Below are 19,301 nucleotides of genomic sequence, written 5' to 3'. Positions count from 1 at the left end.
TAAAATATATGTTTTGTGAGAGTTTAGTTTGATAAAAAATCCATCTAAAATTATTTGTTAAATTAATTTTGCTATCCTGAGTTTAATTTAGAATTTAATGTTTTAATTTACAAATTATTCGTTTACTAACTCGTAAACTCGAGCTCTAATTTAAATTAATTTTATTTTTAAGTTTAAGATCTTATATATATTATATAATAATATTAATAACTATGATATTTATCATTTAATAACAATAGAGATTAAAAAAAAATACTTAGAACATGTTTGGTTCAGCTGATCAATGCAGCTGGTAGTTAGTGGTTGATAGCTAGTAGCTGATGGTTGATAAATTAAACTGTTTAGTAGAACTTTATTACTTGAGTTATTGTTAGCATGTTAAATGACCATTGAAGATATAATTTGTCATTAAGTATATTTTATTTTATTATATTATATTTAATAATATAAATTAATAAAAATAACTTATAATAATTAAAAATATTATAGTTAATTTTTTACAAGTCACTTGTTTATATCATTAAAAATACTTATATAATTATTTTAAGAGTAGAAATTTAAATTTAAATTCTATTAATAAAAAATTCTAATTTCAAATACTATAATTTTAACTACTATAATTATTTAACTATTAAGAATAATTTTAAAATAATAATAATTTATTCTAAAATATAAAAATTTAATTATATGAGATTAATTTAAAATAAGTTATTATTAATGAATTTAAATAAAAATAATATTGTCCAAATAAATAAATAAAATCAAAATCAGCTATTAGCTGATAAGAAAAAATTTTAAATAAAACTAATACAATCACCAACTGATTGAGACTAAATCAGCTATGAGCAGCTGTTCTTAACTGTTTACCAAACGTTTTAATATAGTTGTTCAGTGAAAAACAACTATCAACTACATCAAATCTCTGAATCAAACATTTTCTTAATGAGATTGAGCTTTTTCTATTTTATAATAACCTAATAAGCCAAATTTAAACTTAGCTCGTTTAACATAATAAATAAATTATTTACAAATTAAACTGAATTTATTTATGAATTCAATAATTTTTAAAATAAATCAAATTTGAGCTTGAATATAAAAACTCACATAAAACTCGTTTTGCCATATAAGATCAAACTAAACTCAAACTTGCCAAAATTCGATTTAAACAATTTAGCCCTACTAACTATTTATCTTTTTTTTGATATGGATAGCATAACTATTTCTATTATCCCAATTTAGATTCACAATATCGTAAAGCACACTCCCTAATTCCCAATATTCACTAACATGAAATTTAAAAAAAAAGAGTTACGTTACTGCACCTATAAAATGTGAATTTAAGTAAATAATATTATTAGACTTTGAATATATTTTTCACTAAGATTATATAAAACTACATATTTCTTTAATGTTAAAAATATGGCTCTTAATTCAGAACTATAAAAAAATACATTAATAAAGAACTCCCACAATAAAAAAAAAAAGGTCGACATAATAATATTAAACTCTGTGTGTTGTTAGTGAGAAATGGAACATTAGCTTTGTTTGTGATGAGGTCAAAAGGACTCTCATTTTCAACAACAAAAGCAATGATATAATAATATTTAATTATGCTTTGATTGCTAACCGTCGTGAGGGTCCGGTGGCGAAACCAGATTATAGAGAATGGGCAATTGCCTTTCTACTTTTTTTTGAAAAATTTCATTTTACTACTGATATATTATAAACTTTTCAAATCACTCTTCTATAGAATGATATTTGCCATCTTAAACTTAATAAACTAAAGTATCTGCTCCTTTAATTATAGCTATTATCAATTTGTTTGTTATGATTTATAAATATAATATTGCCACTATGAGAATCTAAGGAAAAAATAGATATTTTATGTCATTTCCGCAATATCACATTGGAGAAGTGAAGTAAATTAATAATTCTAAAAGTCACATTGTAGGTCTAGGTCTATTAGATGATGAATTGTGGTGAATATAAGATCTTTGATAACAATGATGGATAATGAGTGAAGTGTTTTTTTTTTTATTTGTATTCTTTTACGAGAATAGATAATAAATGTAATCAGATATTTAAAATATAAAGCGAAAAAATAAAATAATAATTTATAAAATATTTAAAAAACTAGAAGTGATAGTTAAAATTGAATGATGAATAATAATAATTTGTAAGAATATTTGAAAATAGAAGTGATAGTTAAAACTAAAAGATAAATAATGATGGCGGATGATAGTCAAAATTGTTAATTTTATATAAAATGATGCGGTTAATTATTTTTTACTCAAATTAATTATGTTTTTCTCTTTGAAAATAAAATAGTTTATTATTATTGTTATTATTTATTATTACCTTTAATTGTTTCAATAATAAAATATTATTTAAATAGATTATATGCACGTTTTAAAAAGTGTGCAAAGCACACAGTAAACAAACGGTTAACACATAATGTAAAGAGAACAAAATATAAAGTTAAGAGATTTAATTGAATCAAAATAAAGTTCAAGGACCCAATTATAAAAATCCATGAAGTTTGGGGCCTGAAGGTTCATGCTAAAGTATTGTTCTATTTGGGCAATTGGGCTTTATTAGTAGGTATCGAGTATTACTAGCTGGAGAATGGCCCAAATTATAGGCTAAATAATTGCCGACCGGACACATTTATAATTGCCGCTTTAAGCAACAGGCTGACGTCGTAATGGCAATCTTGCGGCCTTGATTAATTCTCTTCCAAAAATTAGGAAACATAAAAGAAAATTAAAAAAAAAAAAATCGGAAGTGACGGCATATCTCTAGGGTTTGTACTTATAGACATCGCTCCGACTAAGGAGAAGAGGAAAAAAATCGAAAAAGAAGATGGGGTCAAGAGACAAGGACCAAACGACATCGCATCATCAGCCCCTTCTTAGCAGCCTCGTCGTCCGTCCTTCCGTCAGTGATGGCGGTGATGGTGGCGCCGGTGGCCGCGGCGGTGGTGGCAGCGACTACGAGCCTGGCGAGGTCCGTCGTGAACCTCCCCCATATTCTCGCTCTGATCGTTACTCCGATGATCCTGGTTCGTTATTTATTTATTGGATTTTTTTCTGGATCTGTTGCTGCTGTTGTTATTATTATTTATTATTATTATTATTATTATTATTATTATTATTATTATTATCAATTCAAAGATTTAAATTTAGGCTTTAGTATATATACATGTATGTTCGGATTTTTAAATAAGTTTCAGGGTTAGAATTATTTTATTACTTGTTTTCAATTTTAATAGAGCTGGAACTTATGGGTTGCGGCTTTCGAGGTTGCAGGGGCAATTTCATACTCGATTAATATTTGAAATGTGGTGGATTAATTAATTGTTGAGGGAAAGGATCTTTTTTATTTATTTAAATTCCTGTATTTGATGAAATAGTTTAGGAAATTTATAGTTCTATTGTGTACGTTTACAACTTGTTATGGTTCTTATTAGGTAGATTAACATGATCTAATCATAGTCATTTGATTATGATAATTGTTTGCATTACATGGCATGAAACTGCCCATTGTTGGTATATGTATGTGTGCCTATGGTTACTCTAGTTATTGAAGATGGTAGTGGGCATTGAGATGGGAATGATACTTTGTTAAGTTAAGCCTCATGCGTAGTCAAAGTTTTGATTATTTTATTCAAAATAAAATTATCAAGTTTTGTCTAGTTTGTTACTTGAGGGAAAATTATAGATTAGAAGCATATCCCTTTGATTGGGAATAAAGTTGTGAGAGGAAACAAAATAATCTCCCTTATTGTTTGGATTGAGGGAAAATCGAAAGAGAGAATGAAAATGGATTTATTTTTTGTTGTTCAGAAACCTAAAAATATTCTCCACTCTCTCCATTTTGAAGAGTACATATTTGAGGGAAAGTAAGCATTACTTTCCTTCCGCTCGTTTGCAGACATGGAAAAATCAAATTACATCCTTATTTTCCTTTTTATTTTTCTTTCCTTTGAAAGACGAAGGGTTAGGGTAAGAAAACGGGTCTTGCAGCAGTGTGTGGTTATATTTACTTACCAGATAAGACTTCCCAGTTATGAGGTATTCATCTCATGATGTTAACAAAGATTTTACTGTTTATCTTTTGATTTTTCTGTTTCTGTCCTGATTCAGGATTTTAATATAATAATTAACCTTATGGGTCTAATACACTTGCTCTAGTTATATAACTTATAGGTTCCTTAATCTTTTTTTATTTACTGTTAAATTCATTCTGCTGCATATCAAGCATGTGGATCTACCAGCACTTATGAGTGTCGAATTGCGAATAAAATTTGCTGTTATGTGTTACAGCTTCAATGTTGCCTGCAAGAACTTGGGTCTTGAGGAAGGCATGTTGGTGTCAGTGCAGTTTGGGATCATGGTATTCAGGAATATGATTTAATAAGGTTAATATGGTTTTGAGTGATGCCTTCTATCAAAATTATGAATGGTGTTGGAATTTTTGGGATGCTTGCATCTCATTCTATTGTGAAGCCGTTGCCATGTGCATGGGTTGGAATTTGTGGGAATGCAAACCATTTCCGTGTTTATTGGTTTGGAAGGTTACGGGGAAATTAGATGTGGTATCAGCTTCGGTAGCATCTGGGGTTTAAATTTTAGAAGTTCCTAAGTTGCATTTTCTGAGGGATTGCTCCTAAGGATACTGAGATGATGCTAACGACACATGGTTTGGGGGTGTTGAATTATTCACTGTTATTATGTCAGCTTGGATGTCAGTTTTAGGTCTTAAGCAACCGTGGGGCTGCTACATTTGGAGTCCTGTAGGTATGGTTAATCGCTGCAGACTCTACATTTATGGAAGCTGGCATTCTATAATGGGATAAGATGTTTGTGGGATGGAAGTGCATCATCTTGAAATTCCTAGTAAAATATAAATTCTAGAAGCTTTGGATTTATGGATTGAATTGGAATTATCCTTGTGGGAATCAGGGGCTTGACTGGGATTTTTGGTTCTTTTTAGTTTTCTTTCTGTCATTTGGTTGTTTAAATTTGGTTTAGTGTAAATGGTTCTATGGCGCCATTGTTGATGCTGCTTTTCAGAGTTGCTACATTGGGGGTTAATTGCATAAAAGTTGGGGGACTTCTAGTGTGTTTGTTTTCTATAATCTTCTATTCTCTAGCTTTTTGTTGTTAACTTTTCTTTAACTGGTGCTGAATTGGTGTGGGAAGTTGATGCATCTCTCTTAACTCTTTGGTGTTGGGTCCCATGGGCCTTACTTCTGTTTTCTTTCATGGGCTTTTTAATCTGCATACAACTATAATCAGTGGCAGATTGGAAATGACAAACCACTCCTCCTGGGTCAAGAAGGCCATTACAGCTTTAGCCCACCTTACCATTTTGCACAGTTATGGATTGTGATTGCGACAAAAGTTGCATAATTAAGCTGTTTTTAGATGTCTGGGTGGACTCCTATGAATTTGCCGAGATGGTTTCTGAGATGCCAGGGAAAAATTGGTAGCCGGTTAATTTTCAAATATTTGGCTTGTGTGAACTTTGGTGGGTTTTCTGTTGGTGATTTGCCCTGCATATGGTTTGTGGTGGTGGTGTTATTGATCCCTCTTGAAGGAATGTTTTAATTAAGTTCTTGGAACAAATTTGTACAATGTTTATTGGTTAGGCATATATCAATCTGTTAGTATCTGCAGGACAAACATTTCTAAGCATGTTATGGTTGACAAACTAGGCGTTTAACACATTAACATAGGAACACTGGACTTGTTATTTTCCATAGATGGCGAGGTCAAGTATTCATGGTTTTAGGTGGCACAGCTCCAGTTGTATTTACTAATTTGGACAACCTTTCTGAAAGGTAAGCAACAGGGGGCCATTTTCATGTGAATGGCACACATTCATTTTTCTACCACTTTCTTTTGGGGAGATGTCCTGAATGATGATTGATGTCCTTGTAATTGGTCTTTCACAGTTCTTGGCTCTGAACTTATGGCCAGTGTTACTACTTTATACTGATAGAACTTCTCCCTTGTTTTGTTGGGGATTGCTCATCTTTAGCACTGGCTTTCTTTTCCAGGATATAGAATTCATGCAGGTTCTGTTTCTCCTGCACGCCGTAGGGATGCAGATCATCGGTACAATTCTGATTATGATCATTCAGGGGGTCCACCACGAGGTCGTGAATTTGGTAGCGGGAGGGATTCTGGTAGATTTCGGGACTCTTCGCCCCCTTATGCTCGAGGAAGGGTTGGTGGTAGACCACCTGGTAGAGGTTTTGATGGGCCTGGATTTGGTCCTGGGCCTTTAAGAGGGGAGGGTATGGGTAGGAATAATCCTAATGTACGCCCAAGGGAAGGAGATTGGATTTGCTCTGATCCTCTGTAAGTTCATGTCTTATTAGTCTGCATATTTACTGCTTTTTAACCCTTAAATATCTGAATGCTTCCCTTTTCTAATTTAATCCTTTGATCCTTACTATAGAAAGTATAATGTTGTATATGTTGAAATGCTAATTGTTTTAGAAATTTGGAATCAGAAGACAACACAATTAGTTTCTGACTGAATTTTGTAAAGAAGTTCAAACTTCTGCGAGTCTCATGTACTTTTATCATGTCTCAGATGTAACAACCTGAACTTCGCAAGGAGAGAGTACTGTAACAACTGCAAGAGGCCACGCTATGGACCCGGGGGAAGTCCTCGGAGGGGTTATCCTGGCCCTCCACATCCTCATCCTCCTAGACGCTTCCCTGGTCCTCCGTTGGATATTTCCCCTGGCAGGACCATGAATGGCTTCAGGTCTCCTCCCCGTGGCTGGGCCAGAGATGGTCCCAGGGATTTTGGCCCTGGTGGTCCACCACCTCCAAGACATGGAGGCAGGTTCTCTGATCATGATATCAGGAGGGGTCGGCCTGATTTTCCAGAGGATGAGTATAGAGGAAGGAACAAATTTGACAGGCCAATGCCAATGGAATGGGGTCATAGAGATCGTGGAAGAGATAATGTCTTTCATGATAGAAAAGGGTTCGAGAGACGGTTACCCTCACCGCCTCCACCACCACCAGCACTTGCTCCTCAACATGGCCGGTGGGGTCGGGATGCTAGAGAGAGGAGTAGATCTCCTATAAGGGGGGGTGCCCCACCCCCAAAAGACTACCGGCGGGAGATGTACATGGAACGAGGGCGGGATGATCGACGTGGTATGGGACGAGACAGGATGGGAGATGTGTATTAATGGTGGTGAAAGATGGACCTTGCACGAGTATTGTCCATACGGTACGGTACAGTAGGTGTGTGTTGTGTACGCTGAGAAACGATAGTATGACACAGCTTTTCTTGAACTGATTATGGTACACTCTTTAGGACTTGAATTTATTGTTTGGGTTTTCCATTCCTTTTCATCTTGTACGGTGAATGTGAGATTTTGGAGTAGGTTGAAGCTGCCTTTTAGTTGGGGAATAGCTGCATTAATTTGGTTTTTACATTTTGATATGGATGTGATGGTGGTTCTATATTTGAGTATCAGGTTTTAGGTCAGCAATGCACGTAACGAGATTATCATTATCATAGTCAGTCGGATGAGATTCGCCTATCTGACTTGTTCGATCCTCTGTTATTTCTAATTTCTCTCGTTTTATATCTGTTAAATGGATGAATTATGATAAGCTATTCTGAATAATCTTACAATTCTATTTTCTTATTTGTATTGGGCAAGAGAGTTCTCGTGTCCATCACATCGTTCAATCACAACATTTTAATTTCGTAAATTGGCATATTTTCTTCAACTTGCTATATTTAAATTTACGTGCAAAAACTTTATTTCTGAAGTACGTCCAAGTCCCATTTTTACTCTTTCTTCTTTCTCTTTCCGGTAATTACTGTGTCTCCTTTGTACATATTTTTGTAGTAATGTATTGTAATACGATTTCCTCTATTAGAGAATTCTTAATTTGCGGTGAAACGATAAATTTACTCTTCTAAAATTCTAATTAATCCTTTTAATTATTTATGAATGGAGAAAAATATCCTCCTGAACTTGGGCCTAATTACTTAAAAATTCTTCAACTCTTAAGCTTTTAACATTTTTAACCAATATTTTTAATTTTTTTGAAAAAACATTAGTCTTAATTTTTTTTTTAAATATAATACGGCAATCACCTGGCGGTGAATTTTGCTGACTCAACTAAAATGTAAACCACACATGTTTGAAAGTAAATCAGAAATTGAAAGTAAAAAGGGGAAGATGACACTTGCTGACTCAACTGACTCATCTAATTTGCCTCTCTCACTTTTCCATTTGCAATAAATCACTGCACAAAGAAGAAGAAATAAAAAAAAATGCAATCCCCATTCAAAATCTCTTTCGGCCAAACAAAATCCATTATTTTGGTTGCAAGCTCCCATCTTTATTGTAGATTATACCAATCTCTCTATTTTGAATGTGCTTTTACCCTGAGTTTAGGAAATAGCAGCAAACCCAAATCCTAAAAACCTTCAAAACCAATTGCATTCTCTTTCATGGCTGCTCTAAAGCTAAAAAGATTTCCCTTTACTTTGTTTCCTCTTTTGGGTAAGTAAAATCATAGCATCTCTTTCTTTAAGCAAGAAAGACCTTCATTTTATGAACCTAAAGCTGCAAGCTTCAAGACCCATTCTTTCTCTCTTTGATTTTTATCGATGTGCTAGCATTTGTAACCTTCAAATCCATAGCAAAACCATGTTCAAACAGCGACTCTTATGATGCATTTCTTAGCTACACACTCTACATAGATCTTAAAGTTTTTGAAGTAATTTATCTTATTCAAATTGATCCAGTAGCTCTTCTCACTGCCAACTTCATTGATATTTCTTACCTAGATGTTAGAAAATCCTAAAATGTCATTCCTTTCAATACATTTTCCCAGTAACCAAACACTGTCATTATCCAAAGCGAAAAAAATATCTAACCTAAAGCAGCGATCACGTGAAAACCATCACAAGTACAGAGCGGCTTTAAAAGTCCTCACATTTCAAAATCAAAGTTTCAAATATAGCAAATTACTAAATGCATAAGCAAATTAACAAAAGGATCAAATTTATTGAGTAACAAACTAAAATGCAAAATGCTATTTTAAAAGCAAAATCAAATCTATCTGAATGTGTTAACAGCACAAAATCAAAAAATAAAACCAAAATGTAAATGGATCGAAAAGAGAGAGAGAGATCACAATGCGGTAGAAAGAGAGAAAAACAAGAAGGCAGAATTTAACATTTGCAAGGAAAGGAAGAAACGACAACGTTCCAGAAGAAGGAGCTTAGGAGCAAGTTGCAAAGATAGTAGCAGTAGCTCTTGGGACATACTTGAGCAGTGCTGCGGTTTGTGTGGTTTCTAAAGAGAGAAAGTTAGAGAGAAAATGTGACAAAACATGACAATTGGTAGTAAGAAAAGAGAAGTGAGAGTTTATATTTTAAATGAGTCAGTAAGTGTTGCTGACTCATCTCTCCTGTTTTTTTTTTCTTCTTTTTTTCACTTCATTGGCCGATCACACCGCACGTGATTATTAGATTGTATTCTATAAAATATATATATATTAGTGCTTTTTAAGAAAAAATTGTAAGTATAAACTAAAATTGTTAAAAATTTAAAAGTTAGAATTTTTTTTTAAGTAATTAGCCCCTTAAACTTGTATGTCGGAGCTAAATAAGTATAATTTTAATTATTTTAATAGATAAACCTTTAATTTCTATTTAAAAATCAAATAGATTCAAATTTTGACTAAAACTGATGAAATTGATAATAATAATAGTGTTGATGATGATTTGAAGAAGTCGACGATGACAGTGAAATAGATGCAACAATTATTAATTTTGATATTTTTTAATAAATAAAACATTCATTTCGAATATATAAACATAAAAATGTTTAGTTTTTAATATTAAAAATTAATAATTGGTCTTATTTGATTTAATTAATTAAATAAAAGTATGACATATAAATTCATAATTTTTTAAAGTATGGATTTATTTAGCTTTTAAATAGAAATTCTAAATTTATTTATTAAAATATTTGAAATTAGATTGATTTGATCATGAGCTCAAGTTTATGAAGATATTTGCCGGTGTAGTATGAGAGCTTGTCTCAACATAGATAAACTTTGGACTTGTGATTGATGTGTTTTTTTAGTATTTGCAAGTGCACGAATCGTTCATATAGTAAGGATAAGTTTACAATGAGGTCTATCTCTCAATAAATTATGAGGTCACTTATTATAAAGACTAATTATCAACACAAAACAATAAAAATAAATCTAAACACCCTAAGTTAGTATTTGAAAATAGTAGTATTCATGAAATAGATTAAATAGACAATAAATAAATATGCAATGCAAATGCAAATGTTTATGATCTAAAACTATATGCTAAAAATAATATTTAATCTCCTTGTTTTACTTTAAGCCTATATCTAATGGATGAGATAGTGATGTGTATTTTTTCCTAAATCACTCAAGCTAATGCGCAACCTAGGTTTTTTTATACCCATATAGATTAAAGTAAAGATGTGTTTTTAATACTTTCAATCTAAAGATTTTCATAACAATTACTATTGCTAGATTAATATGATAGTTAACTAACAATAATAACCGAAACTAATAAAGATATAAAAATAAATAAATAATTCATTAAATAAATAAATAACAAAGTTCATACAAAAGTAAAAAGACTAAACTAAACACTTATAAAAACTAGTCTAATAAATTTAACCCAATGATCATGGTATTAAATAAAAAAATATAAAATAATAAAGTAAAAAACTCCCTCTGGATCAAGAATTTCTTCAAGTAGGAAGAGAATTGGTCCTTACTCTCCACTTCTTGAAAATATCTTTAGATTTTAAAAAGAGTAATGAAAATTAAAAACTAAATGTTTAAGAAGAACTGTAGAAAATTATGGAAAGAATAATAGTGGGTAGGTGTAGAGAACAGGTAGGAGAAAACTATCATCTTTTCGAATTTGGTTTTTTGGAGATATATATAGAGAAAAGTTATCCTCTAAATAAGTCTCCATAGAAACAAATATACTAATATAAGTCTATATAATAAATAAAACTTTAAGTATCTTTATTTCCATCAAATACTATTCTCATAAATAACTCTTAATATAAATTCTAATAATTATACAAATGACTAAATTATCCATTGGACCTTGTATAGCAGTTAATGCATCTTAATTTTGGGCATTGACACAAACATATCCAATTAAGCTTCTTTTAGCTTCATTTTTTTTTTTGCTAATATTTTTAAAAATAGACAATTAAGTTTAAGTGAGATAAGAACACATATTTTTATCATTTTATATATAAAATATATATCATTAAGGCTTTAAAATACCATTAAATATCTATATATAATTTGGACCGATCAGTGATGTTGCAGGTCTTGTGTTAGACATTGTTGGATTCGATCTGAAATTCGTTCGTACATTATAAATTATTTTAAATTTTCACAATGACTCTTTCAATATTCATAATACTCTTTAGAGATGTTTATATTATGCACATTTTCTCTAATGTTATCTCATCATCTTTCTATTTATTTGATTAATTATAATTATTTTGATTTTCATTAATAACGAAAAATTATTTTTCTAGAAAAAAGAGAAATGGAAAAGTTTCATGATTCAAAATATATTTTAATTAATTTACCATCTATAATTAGAATTACTAATTCCGTTTTATCTTTTAAGAATTTAACCATCCTTAAATACATAAACTATTATGATATTTCTTATTTGTTCACTATTCTCAAATATATAATTTATCTTGATATTCTTTTTTGACTTGTTTTTTTAACCTCTAACTAACTACAAAAGCAGATTTCAAAAAAACTAACTAAAAAAGCACAAAATATAATAGAAATAAATAAGAGGAGTAATTTAATTTAAATATTAGAGAAATATGAATCGTCCAATGTAATATTCAAAATATTGTTGTTAATTTTGTTTTTCCTGGTTTAGCTCCCAATAATATAAATATATTATTGTTTTTAATAGCTCGTCCTTTGCTGACAGTGGTGAGAAACAGTAACAACTGAAAAATCTGTCATAAAATTTCGTAAAATTTTACCTTGGACGATGTTTCATATTTTACCTTGTAAGTCAACAACTTCTTATTCCCTTCTTTTTAGCGCCAATTTTTTACTTTCGCTTGTCCCCAATCAGACATCGACACATATTACGCCAACAACCCCACATCACTTATCTCTCACGTGTCGGTGTATGAATGGATCAATCCGATATTCCCCTACACTCGAGCCCATAACATATACAATCTCATTAGACAACTCCGCTCACACCGTTTTCCTGCAAATTCTCAGTCTCAATTAATCAAACGGTGAAACCGGTAATAATATTCCTTTGCCTATGAATTCACACCGTCAGATCATCTATTTCAATAAAGACCGTAGGATAAAGTGAAAACGTAAATCTGACCATTAAATATACAAAGAAATTGAATTTCAAAATGTCTTGAGAGAGAGGGAGGAGAGACGGAAGAAGAACACAACCATAGCCTCCAAACCTCACCCTCTTTACACCATACCCTCACAGTCCCCCCCCTCTCTCTTTCTCTCCCTTTATTCCAAATAAAAACTAAAAAAACGATCTTTTTGTGTTTCTGTTTAGGGATCAAAAAGAAAAAGGAAGAAATTTATTTAATGATTGTTTACTTTTATTACCAGTATTGGTTTTAAGTTTAGGTGTGAGATATTGAGCTGATTGATTTGTTGTATATTGTGTAATTACATGTTTTGGATCTAAAAGTTGAAGAATTTGGAGTGGATTTGCTAAGTTTGATTCACTAATTTTAAATTTTGGTTATTTATTTATTTATTTTTGGTAAGAAATTGAAAGTTTGGGTGGTTCTTTTTGGAGGGTAAGTGATAGGAAATTTAGGGGAATTTGAAAATTTGATGGGAGAAGGTGAGGGAAACGAATTCCCTCCAAAAAAGGCGTCATCGTCGCAATCGGAGAGTTTAGATTTCCCGACGAAGAAGCTAGCCCGACAGCTAGATTTCACGACGCAAGGTAATAATAACAACAACAATAATAATGTTGTTCTTCCAGAACATCCTCAATCGCAGCAGCAACCGCCTGCGACGGTGGCGCTGCCACAGGAGCCAGTTGTTGCTCCTCAGCAGCCGCAGGCGGTAGCTATACCAGAAGCACCACTGCTGCCGCCGCAACCGCCAGTCAGGGCTATGTAAGTCTGTTATTATTGTTGTGATTTTTTTTTTTGAAATGAGAAAGTTTTGTTTCTTTTCTGTTTTCTTTTCTTTTCAAAAAATAAAATATTTGTAAGATGTTTGAGTGTTTCAAATTAATTTGTTTGAAAATCTTACTGAGGGTTTTTAGTTGCTGCTCTTGCTATTAACAATTTAAGATTAGCATATAGTTTTGCTTTAAAAGTGAAAAGTCAATGGTATTTTTTGTGTGAGAGTGTGAATAAAGCTATTAGCAATCAAGTTAAGTTTATTTATCCGGCCCATCTCTAGAGAAATATATGACTTCGAACTTAGTTCTTCTACAATTTATTTGCGAGATTAAATTTTGCACCGGTGACGGCTTTTCTTCTGATATTATTTATAGAGAAACACACATGACTACTTTAATACTATGGCATTGTGTAAAACTATGTATTCATCAACTTTGGTGCTAACACTACACCTTTTCCCCAGAAAGCCTGAATCACCAAAATCAAAGCCAAGACCAAATGCTGAACTGAAAGACGGCACTCCAAAGAGACAAAAGCAATGCAACTGTAAACACTCACGGTGCTTGAAGCTGTAAGTACATCTTGGTTCAATCTATGGGATGATTTTAGAATTGACTACTTATTTCTATGTTTTCTGATGAAATTTCCTGAATAATCACTAGTACGGCTTAGTAGGGTTTGTTGGCGTCAGTTGCCTAATAGTTTGTACTTGGTGGGTAATATATCGATTAGTTTTCTTCACTGTGAGAATATGTTTTCAATAAAAGCAATCTAGGAAATGCATTTCTATGTTCTTAGAGTCATGAAATGTTCTTTTCACATACAGAAATATGAAATTCAGACTCATGTGACAAGCCAAGGACCTGAAAGGATCACTAATGAAATACCGCATCTAGAAGCCCATTTACTCCTAAATTTAGACAAAAATGGAATTGTGTTGCATTATCTAGGAACAATCTTGCCAACTTGTTTAATTTTGGAATTAGTAAATCCATGGAAATTCAGCTCTTTTGAAGGGGTATAGAATAGTATCGAGGAGGCTCTTTGAAGAATTGTATTATGTGTGTATGTATGTATATAGAGGCCTGTTGCCTTGTTTCCTTTGTGTTTTGTAAAATTCATTTTCTCTGTAGCTTTCTTTGTTTTTTTGCTAGACCTTACCATCTGGTGCAAGATAATTACTGATTTGTACCATCTTTTTTGTGTCTTTTCAAGGTATTGTGAATGCTTTGCATCCGGTACATATTGTGATGGGTGCAATTGTGTAAATTGTTATAACAATGTTGAAAATGAAGCTGCTAGACGAGAAGCTGTTGAGGCCACTTTAGAGCGGAATCCAAATGCATTCAGGCCAAAAATTGCAAGCAGTCCGCATGGAACAAGAGATAGTCGGGTATGGATATACAAACTGCTATTCAATTGAATGCATTTTTTTTCATATATTCGTTCACCAAGTTGCAAGCAGTTAAATTGCAGTCCTTACAGGTTTAAAATGCTTCATAGACATTGTATATTCTCTTTATTATTTTGTATGTGCTTGGATTCGTGTACAGCTGTTGCCTAGACATCTATGTACAACAAGGATATCTTTAGTTTTTTCTTCCACATATTTTCCTTATGTGGAGAGTCATACCCAAGTACCCATATCCTTTCACATATCAGATATGTATATCACATGATTCTTTAGGGTACTATGAAGAGTTTGATCACCAGATGTTATAATGTGAGGCTATATAAATGCATAGCCATTTTGGCATTTTCATTGCTATTTAAATAGGAATTTTGTGTACAAACTATGCTTAGTCTACTTTCTGCTATCAAGTGTGTGATTGGTTAAATTTTAGTTTAAACCATTCATTAGAGCATCACACTATTTGAAATATTATGGATAGATTTTTCATGATCATTATCTCTGTGTCACCTTTTTGGCTTTTACACCAATATCAAGATATGATGATACTGGAAATAATCAAGTCTTTTACAAGGCACAATATATCATAGATGTCCAATAATTTTTCCATGGTAGTTTCATGGAAACATAATGATGAATGTAAGGTCCATGGCTTACCCAATGATCAAAATACAAGGTCCATTTCTTATCCAATGATTAAAGCATTGGGATCACGAGCATAAGACTGCCATTTTTGTAGCAGCAATGCCATTTAGAGTTTTACAGGGTAGGATTATAATCAAATTATTCTTCCTAGGCTTTGAGGGGATCAGAATTGGATAATAGTGTTCAGAATATTCCATGTTAGGGATTACCATTATGATAAAGGTACAATGTACAAGAGATAACTATTTCCAGTTTATATTGAAATGAAATAAGTAGCTTTGCTTGTAGTTTTCACTAAGCTTTTCATAAATCTTTTTTTTTTTCTTTTAAAAAAAAAAAAACAAAATAGAAGTTTTGACAAAGTGTACAAACTGGTGTCAAATGAATGCAGGAGGAGAATGGGGAAGGATTAATTCTGGGAAAGCACAACAAGGGATGCCATTGCAAGAAATCTGGGTGTCTCAAGAAGTACTGTGAATGCTTCCAGGCCAACATTCTCTGTTCTGAAAATTGCAAATGCATGGACTGCAAGAATTTTGAAGGAAGTGAAGAGAGACAGGCTCTCTTTCATGGAGACCATACCAACAACATGGCATATATTCAACAGGCTGCTAATGCTGCAATAACTGGAGCGATTGGATCTTCTGGTTATGTATCTCCTCCTATATCCAAGAAGAGAAAAGGTCAGGAGCTTTTATTTGGGCCAACAACTAAGGATCCATCCTTTCACAGGCTTGGACATTTTCAACAGGTAAATGCGCTTTTGGCATAAATGGTGACTCCCCTCTGGCATTATAAGAGAATTGCTTTGTGCAAATATGACTTGTAAACAAAAAGAAGGAAATCAGTCTATATTTCTGTGAATAAAATAAGCTAATGATTTATTAGTAATTCTCCTTCTTAGGACTCCACTTTGGTGGGCTTCTACTGGTTTTAAAGTAAGGTAAGAGTTAGTTTAGTTAAGAAAAAGGGAAAAACAAAAGGAAGACCCTGTAAAATTCCCAACTTTCCATGGTTTTTTGCTTTACTGTGGATTAAAAACTGCAATATCCTTAAGTTGTTGTTATCCCTATTGGTTCGTAGTGCTTTATTAACCCATAATAACAGTTGGTCTATCATTGCCATGTTCATCAGGCTGTCCATATCAGACCTTCTACATCTTCTTCTTCCTTGTCCTCCAATCCCATTGCACGAGCTGGTAGCAGTGCGACACTGGGCCCTTCAAAATTCACGTACAGGTACAATATCTTTTGATATGTGAAGAATATTAATTGCTTTTTCAGAAACTGACCTTTTTGTTATGACTGAAGGTCCCTCTTAGCAGACATTATCCAACCACAGGATTTAAAAGAACTTTGCTCGGTTTTGGTGGTTCTGTCAGGAGAAGCTGCTAAGACACTTGCAGGTATGATGCTGGTCTGCAGACGTGAAAGCTTTAAGCTACTAGTTCAAAATATCTAAGATATGTCTTTGTGGTTTCTATCATGGATGTCTTTGCATGTGGAGTGATATGGTTGCCTGTCATCATCTAACCTGTGAGTTGGACCTGAATAATTCATAATCTGGCTGTTCATATTTTCAATTATCAGAATCTCAACCATACTCATCTGACTAATTTTTATTTTTAGGTATATCTTTATTTTTGCTATTATTTGCCTTTCACAACCATTATCAGTATTGAGCTCTGAAAACCTTTTGTAACTTTTAAGAAAGGTAATTAAACAGATAATGGGTACAGATTCTTTCAATCTTAGCATTCTTGGGAAAGAGTATTCATATAAACCCTAAACTTTAAAATCCAAAATCTTCCATTTGTGAGATTTTGTTTGAGTTCAGATCAAGAAGTTCTCAAGGGAGATGCTCACGTAATTGAGTACATGTAGTCAGACTAAGATGTGCATCTAATTAGATTTTTTGAAAATCCTTATTCAGGACAAAGAAATGCAACAGAAAATCGGGTAGAGGATCAGACAGAACCTTCCCTTGCTTCATCACCTCAAGAGAGGTTGCAGAGCCAGAAAGGAGCTGGTGCTGGAAATAGTATCGCCCATGATTGTTCAAGTGCAAACCAGGCAGACAAAACTGGCCATGGCAGCTCCAGTTCAGATGGTGTTGATGTGCCAAAAGGGAGGCCAATGTCTCCTGGAACTTTGGCATTGATGTGTGACGAAGAAGATACAATGTTTATGACAGCTGCTTCCCCAAATGGTTTAACAGGGCGTGGCTGCAGCACTACTTCACAATTTCCCTGTGGACAGGGCATGACAGAGATTTACACAGAGCAGGAAAGGATTGTGTTAACCAAATTTAGAGATTGCCTAAATAGGCTCATCACATTTGGAGAAATAAAAGGCAAGTTCTTAATCTCTTCTCCTCTATTTCTTCCTTTAGATTTCTATACACTAATAGCTGTACAATGAGAAAATACCAGGTCTAGATCTTCAAACTGATTAGGTTGCTTTTGGTCTATGATTGTCCTTTTCTTTAAGTGTACTAGTTTCTCCTCTAGAGGGTCACAATTGCCTTTTAATTTTTGTTTCGATGGGAAAAAACATCAGACAATGATGGCCTTTATCCTTTTTGGGTAAGTAGTTGGCATTTTGGATGGGAGGAAAGTTAGACATACTTGATTTTATTGGTTTTTAAAATGGATTACCTTAATGATGATTGTATACGGGCCTTTTATTTTGGTGCTGATAGATAGATGGACTAGCTGCAATTAGGAAGTGTGCTGTAACTACCATGAACCAGCTTCTCAATCAGGAAATATATGCATTAACCACAATCAGCCAGCTGGGATTGCATTTGCCACTTATTATGTGGCTGTCATACTTTCCCATGTCTGCACTATGTGATGATTATAAACTTCGTGATTGCAGAGGGCTGAAGTTAGTCATGCATTGTACAGTGCATCCGGATGTTCATTTACCAGGCTCAACATTTGTGTTTACCTTATCTTTCAGTGGCTTCAAATGCCGGGAAGTACTGATGTTTTTTATTCCAACAGAAACAAAATGTTCTTCGTTTGCCAGAACTGAATTGGGGAATCCAAAAGATCCAGTCAGCAATGGCACAACCAATGCCAGAGCTGAAGTGGGGAATCAACAGGTGCCCTATAGTAATGGTGTTGGAAGACATGTTATTCCACCTACATCCAAGACATCTCAGATGGTTGGTTCTACGGTTGCTACCTCCAGTAATGATCTTTCCAGAATTCCAACTCTACCACAGAATGGGGATAATAAACCAAAGACTTGAAAAGAGATTCTCTCTCTGACGTCCAAGGTATGCTTCTAAAAATTGGTCATACAACATCAATGTTCGTTCTGGCATTGTCCTCAATGCAATCTTAAGGTGGCATTCGGCCCCAGTGTGGGAACTGACCAGGATCTGATTTCTCTCTCACGTCTTTTAATATAACATAGCAGTGTCTCTACTTCAGCCACAATTCAAGGCCAAGTGGTGTAAATTGCAGAGCCTTAGAGTTGCACATGATATCATTTATTACATGGCCATGGCCATCATAGAATGTGTTCTCTAGATACTAGGAATTTTCTTGTTCTACTTACACTGTTAGAAACAAAGAGCAAGTTTATGAATTTTTCATGGAATATGGAGCCAAGAGTTTGATCCATGCATAACCAGCTTAGATTTTTAGGCATGTTGTACCCCACATCCCAAGAGTAGTTCTCTCAGCAATCTGTATGCCACATGCATCGCTGGGGTTCTTAATAGCATGAAGTTCTCATTGAAAGGGTTGAACAGTGCTGTTTCCAAATCATAAATGTATATTCTTCTCCAAGGGAAATATATTTGTACTCCTTGGAGAACATTGTATGGTCTGTGGTCCTATAATGCATGTTTTGAATGATAGTATTCCTATCGTCTGTTATAGTTGATTGGAGTTCTTGTTTTAGTCCGCATGTGGCACGTGCGAAATTGAAGATTAGGAAAGATAAGTGACCTTGTGGCCAAATAAGCTGGGGATTTTGTTGAATATTTGTATTGTATAAT

General features: G+C 33.3%; 2 protein-coding genes across 3 annotated transcripts; both read left to right on the top strand.

Moving 5' to 3' along the window:
• Nucleotides 1–2,675: 2,675 nt before the first annotated feature.
• Nucleotides 2,676–7,684, top strand: LOC8268343 (RNA-binding protein EWS). The gene is made up of 3 exons (XM_002514231.4): nt 2,676–3,061; nt 6,065–6,368; nt 6,607–7,684. Exons 1-3 carry the CDS (start codon nt 2,863–2,865, stop codon nt 7,217–7,219), a joined length of 1,116 nt encoding a protein of 371 aa, XP_002514277.3. The 5' UTR covers nt 2,676–2,862; the 3' UTR covers nt 7,220–7,684.
• A 4,755-nt stretch (nt 7,685–12,439) lies between these two features.
• On the top strand, nt 12,440–19,203 carry LOC8268344 (protein tesmin/TSO1-like CXC 5). Of its 2 annotated transcripts, none has more exons than XM_015716241.2 (8): nt 12,440–13,219; nt 13,695–13,802; nt 14,447–14,624; nt 15,679–16,038; nt 16,422–16,525; nt 16,598–16,692; nt 17,220–17,639; nt 18,167–18,437. In XM_015716241.2, exons 1-8 carry the CDS (start codon nt 12,930–12,932, stop codon nt 18,172–18,174), a joined length of 1,563 nt encoding a protein of 520 aa, XP_015571727.2. In that variant the 5' UTR covers nt 12,440–12,929; the 3' UTR covers nt 18,175–18,437. The 2 variants fall into 2 exon arrangements, with proteins under 2 accessions (XP_015571727.2, XP_002514278.2); XM_002514232.3 differs by having other exon boundaries at nt 12,446–13,219; nt 18,295–19,203.
• The last annotated feature ends 98 nt before the right edge of the window (nt 19,204–19,301 follow it).

This window comes from Ricinus communis, chromosome 3 (assembly GCF_019578655.1).
Source record: "Ricinus communis isolate WT05 ecotype wild-type chromosome 3, ASM1957865v1, whole genome shotgun sequence".
Lineage (NCBI taxonomy): Eukaryota > Viridiplantae > Streptophyta > Magnoliopsida > Malpighiales > Euphorbiaceae > Ricinus > Ricinus communis.
This window is presented reverse-complemented; position numbering and strand designations above follow the sequence as displayed.